Source organism: Vollenhovia emeryi, unplaced genomic scaffold (genome assembly GCF_000949405.1).
Source record: "Vollenhovia emeryi isolate VEMERY1.0 unplaced genomic scaffold, V.emery_V1.0 DF939202.1, whole genome shotgun sequence".
Classification (NCBI taxonomy): domain Eukaryota; kingdom Metazoa; phylum Arthropoda; class Insecta; order Hymenoptera; family Formicidae; genus Vollenhovia; species Vollenhovia emeryi.
The window spans coordinates 930,091-938,730 of record NW_011967164.1 but is presented as its reverse complement, the minus strand read 5'-3'; the positions used below and the strand labels follow the sequence as shown (position 1 = coordinate 938,730).

The 8,640-nt window shown below is 43.6% G+C and overlaps 1 protein-coding gene across 3 annotated transcripts; it reads left to right on the top strand.

Annotated features, from left to right (window-relative positions):
* The first annotated feature begins 1,511 nt into the window (after window positions 1-1,511).
* Window positions 1,512-7,956, top strand: LOC105561740 (DNA-directed RNA polymerase, mitochondrial). 3 transcript variants are annotated; one of them, XM_012011992.1, is made up of 10 exons: window positions 1,512-1,661; window positions 1,756-2,223; window positions 2,634-2,744; window positions 2,852-3,054; window positions 3,207-3,406; window positions 3,512-3,894; window positions 4,575-6,954; window positions 7,161-7,332; window positions 7,415-7,518; window positions 7,651-7,956. In XM_012011992.1, exons 2-10 carry the CDS (start codon window positions 2,088-2,090, stop codon window positions 7,760-7,762), a joined length of 3,801 nt encoding a protein of 1,266 aa, XP_011867382.1. In that variant the 5' UTR covers window positions 1,512-1,661; window positions 1,756-2,087; the 3' UTR covers window positions 7,763-7,956. The 3 variants fall into 3 exon arrangements, with proteins under 3 accessions (XP_011867382.1, XP_011867381.1, XP_011867383.1); XM_012011991.1 differs by having other exon boundaries at window positions 1,512-2,223; XM_012011993.1 differs by having other exon boundaries at window positions 1,513-2,223; window positions 2,852-3,024.
* The last annotated feature ends 684 nt before the right edge of the window (window positions 7,957-8,640 follow it).

Sequence of the window (8,640 nt, the reverse complement as noted above, 5' to 3'; positions counted from 1 at the left end):
CTAGATTCGCAACGGTTACAATTTTCAAACGTGAAAGCAGCGGCCAATCAGGCTGCGAGCTTTCAAGCATCGATCTTGCAATGACAAGATCGTGCAGCGAGCCTATCTCGTGTAATCATAGGTCTGTTCGTATTGCATGAAGACGCGTATAATATATGAGGTGTGTTCGTTTTCACGCATAATGCGCATGATGTTAAGTACATACAAGAACATCTCACAAAAATTATAGGCCGGTATTCATAGTCGGATCTTATATTCAAGACCGTCTTGAATTTATCTAAAGATGCTGTATGGAACATTTGATTGGTTGCGGAGTATCTAGAGATGATCTTAAGACGGTCTTGAATATAAGATCTGACTATGAATACCGGTCATACATATTAACATCAACAGCGTACTATAAACGCAACTTTAATCGAAATGCAAATGTCTGAAAAGAATTAAAAATTCAATGTCTAAAGTCAATGTAATTTCACTTATAAATAATTCCGTAAAGAGGATATAAACTGGTGGAATTAATAAATCACCGATAAATGCTAATTAAAACACTCTATTCAATATTTCGCGTATTACTTTCGCGATGGATTAATTTTAATAACCGATGAAGATTTTAAAGCACGGCGTGAGAGAGATTCATTCCGAGTTCGAACGTTAGGAAAGGTAGCGCCCGTGTATTATTAAAATTAAAATAATTTTTATAATTCCCTTATCGCATTTCTACTTCAAATTACGCGTAATATTCTTCTTGTTTGTTGAGAAACTTTAGTTGAGAAATAACTTAATTACTTGTAACGAAGTTTCACAAGGAGTTGGCAAGAACTCTGAACTCGATTTCGAAACGAGACATAGAGTGCTGCTACACGGAACGCTTAATCGGGTTTAATAACATCTGTAGTTATAAAACTGGCCAATCACAACTATTCCTCAGAAGAATGGAATGACTGTGATTGGCCAGCCCTTTAACTACGGATGTTATTAAACCCGATTAGAGTGCCGTGTAAACATATAGCGTTTTCGATTTGCTGACTCGACCCGACTCCGAGTCAGAAAAGTTTGATCAAAAGTAAGATTTTTGCAGAAATTGTGATTCAAATCTTGCTTTTGATCAAATTTTTCTGACTCGGAGTCGGGTCGAGTCAGAAAATCGAAAACGCTAATAGTCTCTGTCGGCACCTTTGATCTGGATGTTCTCAATTTTCCCAGATCAAAGGTGCCGACAGAGAGTGAGCATATTGGTTATGCCCATTCTACACCTAGGGATGATCCTACTTGTGGCTCATCCGATACTCGCTTCTATACCTAAAGCTAATCCTACTTACAGCTTATCCGAGGAAGTAGTATAAAGTGTAAAAGGTACACTGTAGTTGTACTTTGGTACGATTGGAAACCAACCAAAGTGTAAACCTTTTACACTTTATACTACTCCCTCGGATAAGCTGTAAGTAGGGTTAGCTTTAGGTATAGAAGCGAGTATCGGATGAGCCACAAGTAGGATCATCCCTAGGTGTAGAATGGGCATTATACCAGAGAGAAACCTGAGAGCGGCCATCCCGGCGTTTTGCCTGTTACCGTTTTCGCTCGACTGATTCCAGCGCTTTACGCCCATTTCCATTTTTGGAACTATTCCGCTACACCCGTGTTTGTTGGTGTCGGTACGACAGGTATCCTAACCTCACAACTGTCAGATTTTAACAATTTATAACTCTCTTAGTAGTGCCGAGCGACAATTTTAACTTGCAAATTCGTGTTTTACAGGCAAAAATACACGATCCTATGAATTTTCATGAAAAACGGAGAATGAGAGACTCTCCTTCAGTATTACCTGGAGACTTTATCGACAGTGCTTGAAAATGGGCGTAGCGGAGTAGTTTCAAAAATAAAAGTGGGCGTAAAGCGCTGGAAACTGTTTAGCGAAATGGTAACAAGCGTAACAAGTAAAACACCGGAGTGGCCGCTCTCAGGTTTCTCTCTGGTGTTAATCAGCTTATGGCGGCCCGTGCGGCGAGGCTGGCTCGTCGCACCGATTGCCGACACCGTCGACGACGCTTTCGGTAATTAATGACTCGCGCCGTGCGGTTGTCGTAAGGATGCTCAACTTCCTGAAGACTCGGGTCACCTCGGTGCAGAATGCGCGTATTATGTCAACGCGGCCGGCTCTTCAGTGCGGACCGTCCAATCGATTGTGCTCATTCTGCAATTTTCATCATCTCAACCTGTCCCGCGGTACGTAAACACGTGTTTTCTTCACGCACGATCGCGGGCATTACATAGCCGCTTCGCGAGTTCAGGCCTTTCTCGCTTTATTACAGCCCTTACCTCTTCACGACTGTTCTCTTCTCCTAATATCAGTCGCGGGGAAAGAACTACGCTTCACCGGCTATTTTACTCCGATTTATTTTCACGTTAATTGGCGTAAAGCAACTGTGTCATGTATTAAGGGCCTCAACAGGGGCTGCAACCAAGCTTTCTTGGCAGAATGTTGACGTACATACGTGTACTTACACCTTGATATGTTTTAGACATAAATAAGCCTCGTCGAGATAGCGATGGTATAAAAAGATTGAATGGGAGGATCGATTGAGGTCCTGCTCTTCTGCCTAAACTTTGTAATAACTTCTTTCGTTTGCTTTCAGCGGCGAGATGTACCGCGATACGCTTTTATGCAACTGACGTGGTAGAACTGCACGCTCCCTTGCAGAAGAAAGTGAAACGTCGCTCGAAGAAGTATGCAGAGTTGTTGGAAGGTATGCCAGTCCAGAGACCAAGTACACGAAAAGTAACGTGTGATACGAAGAAGCGAGGAGCAAACGAATAATGGGTAACCGATCGTTTTTTCTTGTTACTACATTAGTCACGGATCAGACGACTAACAACAGGAAAGCAGCGATACGCAACTTGAACTCCGCTCAGGTGTCTTTCTTGGTTGGGCAGCCTAACATTACGCTGGACAAGCTGCACAAGATCCCTAATCTTCGCCTTAAGAGGGAGACGATCACGACGCAAACGAAGGACACCAATGAAAAGGTTGGGCCTGAAAAGGATTTGATTCCTATGGTAAATAGATGAAGTTTTCATAACCTTCAAGAACCAGATTGGTGTTGAATTACGTAAGAGTCGTGACTGAGTGGAGAGTATTGTGTACCGAGAATATAATTTAACTGTCATGACGCTCGAGTTACACGCAGAAATTGATGTATCGATTTTAGGACGGCAAGGTGGACGATATCCGCAGCACCGTACTTAGGGAACCTGACGAGCAACTGGACGACACGTCCGCAGTCGTGGAGAATTTGAAAGAGTCCGGCATAAATAATCACACTGCGTTAATCAAGGGCTCCTCCTTCCTGGACATGCTGCAGCAGGTTGACAAAAACGTGGACAAAGATGCGAATCAGGATGACGTTCTGTAAGTATTGTTATAATTGAGCTGTAAGTACGATTGCAGGTGGAATATTTCGTAGGGGAAGGGATTCTTTGTCTTATCACCACGTGCGCAACTCCTTTTTTTCAGCATACAGACACCACAGTACGTGACTTCGGACTCGTATGCCGCAATTCCCTTTACGAACGAGACGGACCAGTCCGAGAATCAACTTTCCGATTACGGTCTGATTTCTCAATTATTGGCGCATATGGACGTTTATGTGCAAATCAATATGCCGCACAAGGCCTTCAAGTTACTGACGTTGAACAAACCCCATCTCAAGCACAGCAAAGTCCCTACCGTCGCGCTCTATAATTTACTTCTGAAAACTCACACCTCTAACACGCACGTGGAAAAGGCGTTCGAGATCTACAAAATAATGAAGGTGGACTCTGTCAAGCCGAACTTCGAAACGTACGCTCTTATGTTCGAGATAATCGCAAGAATAACGAACCGGGAGAAACGAGCAGGTAAATGGGAATTGTAGGGCTTTTAAAAATAATGTGGGGCGCCTAAACTCGCGCTGCGATAGCCGGCTACGTATTTGCGATCAGACAAAGTAAATTAAAGCGAAATTAACCGAGGGAATCTACATCTGATTAATTTATGATGATTTTTAATAATTACTCGTTATCTATTGCAAAAATTGCAAAATAGTACAGGACTTTTCTGTTCGTCTCAATCCATTCTACCTTCTCAAAAATTTTGTCGGATGTTGTATGACTTACCCTGTATATAAAAAAAACAAGCATTTTTTTAAAGAAATTGGGTAAAAATTTCTCATTTTTAGAAAGAAAATACACGCGATAATTATTTTACAAGATGTTTTATGAAAAGGAGAACAGCTCGTATATTGCAAAGCAATTTAAGAATTGACAGATCAACTAACAAGCGACAAAATTAAATATTTATATAAAGATGTTAAAACAGTGTTATTCGATTAAATTAAAATACATTACGAATATAATGCACAAAAGGGCATCTACAAACAATAAATAATGAAGCTTCGAATGTTTTATGAAGTTAACGTCATTGATTGTTTCTACATAATTTGCAGAGATTTTGTTGATAATCAACTTAATAAGATTTAAAACACTGTTATTTTTGGGAATTTTGCAATGTTTATATAATGTAAACTTACTCCTTGCAGAGAGCGCAGCAGAAGTGATGGCAGACATGAGTCGTAGTGGCTTCTCCTTCGACGATATAATGGATGTGCAGATGAACGCAATGCAACGTGATAGTGTTCTTCATTGTATAAGATTGTTGGATCCGCAGTACCGTGTACAGCACGCAGACATTGACACCGCGCACAGCTGCAATCTATTGAAAAATCTGACTATGAATAATAACAATCAGAGCCCGGCGAAGGGAGTAGTGACTTTGGACGAGTTGCCAGATATGATGAATGCGCAGACCGACTTGGAGAAGCAGTGCAAGGTGAGCATAAAGAGCGTCGCCTTGTTCACCGGAGATTCCAATGTTAGGCAGCAAGCTATCAAACGGATCACGGAATGGGAGGAGACCTGGAAATCGACCGTGGCCGAGGCTTTCGAGAGAAATCTGACCTACCTGAAGCAGAAGGAAGCGAAGATGAAGACGGATTTAAAGATCTTACATCCGTTCCTTCAAGTGCTGCCCAAGGAGGAGTACATCAACGCGATTCTGAGCGAGATCGACCAACTGACAAAATTCTCCACGGGCTACAGCTGTACCATGACGCATCTTTACCTGACGCTGGGAACGTACATTTACAAGAGGTACGAGTTTCACCGGAAGACGAAGGACGACATCACAGAGAACTCCATGCAGGTGTACAAGAAGTATTTGGAGTGGTACATGCAGAAGGATCCCGCGGACAGGTGCGGCAACGGGCGTATCAAGTGGCAACAGCTCGTCCACGAGGCGAAGAAGTCTGGCATTTGCTGCGACATGGCGGTGCCGGAGTGGTCTCACAGCACTATGATAAACGTCGGCAAGTTTCTGTACAATATCATCGTGAACGACGTGAAGATCCCGCATATACCCAAGCCTGGCGCGCCCGAGCGGCAGATACCCGCGTTCTATCTGCTCTTCAGGCTCCATTCCAACAAGTTCTTGATGGAAGAGATCAAGCCTCACCCCTACTTAAGCAAGTTGTACAAGGACTCGCATCCGGAGACACTGTCCTTCGACACGGTTTCCCTGCCGACGTGCTGTCCGCCGCGTCCTTGGACAGACATAAACACCGGTGGCTATCTGCTCTCCAAGGTGGCGTTTGTTCGCGATCCCTACATGAAACCGTCGCGCCTGTTGAGAAGCACGCCGACGAAGCAGCTGTATCCGGCGCTCGACAGCCTCAACCAGCTCGGTTCAATCCCGTGGATTATCAACGTGCCCATTCTGGATATCGTGATTCAGATTTTCAGAGACGGAGGCTCGAAGGAATTGACTGTACCTCAACCATCCACGGTAGTCCCACTCGCGTCGGAGGTGCTCGCGAGCAAGACGGAGAGGAATGCTAGAGAGATCGCAAAGCTGTTGCTTCACCTCAGGCGCACGAGAAACGAAATGCACTCGTTGTGGTGCGATTGCCTCTACAAATTGTCTATCGCCAATCATTTCAGAGACAAGATATTCTGGATGCCGCACAATCTGGACTTCAGAGGCAGAGCTTACCCGATACCGCCCCATCTGACTCATCTCAGCTCGGACCTGGGCCGTTCGATCCTCATGTTCGCCCAGGGCAAGCCCCTAGGTCCAAAGGGTTTCGACTGGCTGAAGATTCACACGATAAACATGACCGGCTTGAAGAAGAGGGAGCCGATGCACAAGCGGCTGGAGTTCGCGAACGAGATTCTGGACCTGATCGTGGACAGCGCGAGGAATCCCTTGACAGGAGAAATGTGGTGGGCCAAGGCCGATGAGCCGTGGCAAACCCTGGCGGCGTGCAAGGAGATAGACAACGCTTTGCACTCCCCGAACGTGGAGCAGTACGTCTGCCGGCTTCCCATACATCAGGACGGTAGCTGTAACGGCTTGCAGCATTACGCCGCGCTCGGCAGGGATCTGATAGGAGCGAAAAGCGTGAACCTGTATCCCTCGGACAGACCGCAGGACGTGTACAGCGTCGTCGCCGGCCTGGTCGACGAGTACAGGAAGGCGGACGCGGCCGACGGCAACGAGATAGCCAAGGCCCTGGAAGGGCACGTCAGCAGGAAAGTCATGAAGCAGACCGTGATGACCACGGTGTACGGCGTGACCAAGTTCGGCGCCAGGCTGCAGATTGCCAGGCAGCTGAGCGATTTGGAGGATTTCGATCAGAAGTACGTTCTGAGCGGCAGCACGTATCTGGTCGAAAAGACGTTTCTGTCCCTTCAGAGCATGTTCGAGAGCGCGAAGGAGATACAGAATTGGTTTACGGATTGCGCCCGCGTTATCACTATCAGGTGCAACCAGTATGTGCAGTGGGTGACGCCGTTGGGCCTTCCGGTCATACAGCCCTACTCCAAGCACAATAAGACGGTTGACTCGAAAGTCAAGGTTTTCAGGTGAGCGCACTAACGCTCGTGTTTCGTTATTACACATTTACTTATTTCTCGTACTCACTCCTGTACGAGTGTAAAATTTGGAAAATGCGAAAATTCTTGTTTCTGTAACAGTCAATTCTTCTTGAAATTGTATCTCTCGCGTTTACTTTTATACACACGCGGTTTTTTTAAATATAAAGTTTACTTAACAAAAATATCACCTACAGAAAGTTGGACACTGTGAAGCAGAAGAACGCCTTTGCGCCGAATTTCGTTCACTCGTTGGACTCGTGCCACATGATGTTGACGAGCTTGCATTCCGAACAGGCGGGGATCACGTTTATGTCGGTGCACGATTGTTTCTGGACGCATCCATGCACAGTGGATATTATGAACAACGTAAGAAATTATCATGGAGTTATATATACATTACTATTGTATACACAGATGAGTTCTCAACACGCAACGTCTCACTTTTCAGATCTGCCGGGAGCAATTCATCGCGCTTCACAGCGAGCCCATTCTCGAGGATCTGTCCAAATTCTTTTGCAAGAAATATTTAGTACTCTTTGTGAACGACGGGCGGTGAGTTCTTAATTTTTTAAGACCTTGAATATTGGAATATCCTTGGAAAATGTCTCCAAAACCGCAAGTTGTAAGAACCAAGCTGAGATATGATTAACGCGTCTTATTGAAATCGTCCGATGGAAATTCTAGGAATCTGAAGCTGAAGAAAGGCGATGTCTCGTTAGAGGTCTTCAAGAAAGTGCCGAAGAAGGGTGAATTTGATATCAACACAGTCCTGTCGTCTCCATATTTCTTCAGTTGAAACGTAACTCTATTTATTACAAAAAGAGAACGTATCAGTAAATGTGTACGAATGTAAATTACTGTAAAGTTTTAATATGCGAATTGGTTTTGTTGTGTTCTGTACAAACTGACAGATTTACTGTTATATGTAAAATAGCTTCTAGGATAATATGTAAATAGCTTGCTAGGACAATACAGTTTTTGAAACTTTAAGTGCTTTATGTACATGTTTCCTCTGTTTCGTGCTCGATTTAAAATAGGATAAAAGAAGCTAAGCAACTGTTCGATCAGTTCAAAATATGATCTTATAGATTGTCTATCTTTAATATTGTCTTCGAGAAGGTTTACGGTCATCTTATTAGTTGGATGGAATATGTAGACCATCTAAAGGCCTGTGTCCACGATTCTAGAATTTGGTCCAAGTTCTATTTCCGAGGAATGTGTAGCCCATCAACTTGCAGCTTTTATGGAATAGCTGCACGGAACTAAAACTTGGACCAAGTTCTAGCATCGTGGACAGACATTGGAGTATAAATATCGCCTGAGGATGATAATTAAATCTGATCTTTCATGTTCCTGGCGAGTCTCAGATTTTAAATGATAAAAATCAGGCTCGGGACAATCTTAAATATAAGATCGGACATGTATGTTATTAAATTTGATCTTGGATGATCTTAAGACGATTCTAAGCTTCAAACAATTTTAAATATACGATCGGATCATGAATATTTCTAATTGAATATTAATGTACATAATACAATTCTTGTTACACTTTTTGAGTGATTATTTCTTCTGATTTGTTTCTGGGCATCCATTTTATTCGATATATATTTACTTTGTGATTGCTTTTCCGACATTCATTCAATGTTTATTTTAATATACATATTCCGGGGTATG

Coding starts and splice junctions, on each gene's coding strand:
- LOC105561740 (XM_012011992.1), top strand. CDS start 2,088: ATGCTCAACTTCCTGAAGACTCGGGTCACCTCGGTGCAGAATGCGCGT. Junction 2,745..2,851: donor GTATGCAGAGTTGTTGGAAG/GTATGCCAGTCC, acceptor TTACTACATTAG/TCACGGATCAGACGACTAAC. Junction 3,055..3,206: donor AAAAGGATTTGATTCCTATG/GTAAATAGATGA, acceptor TATCGATTTTAG/GACGGCAAGGTGGACGATAT.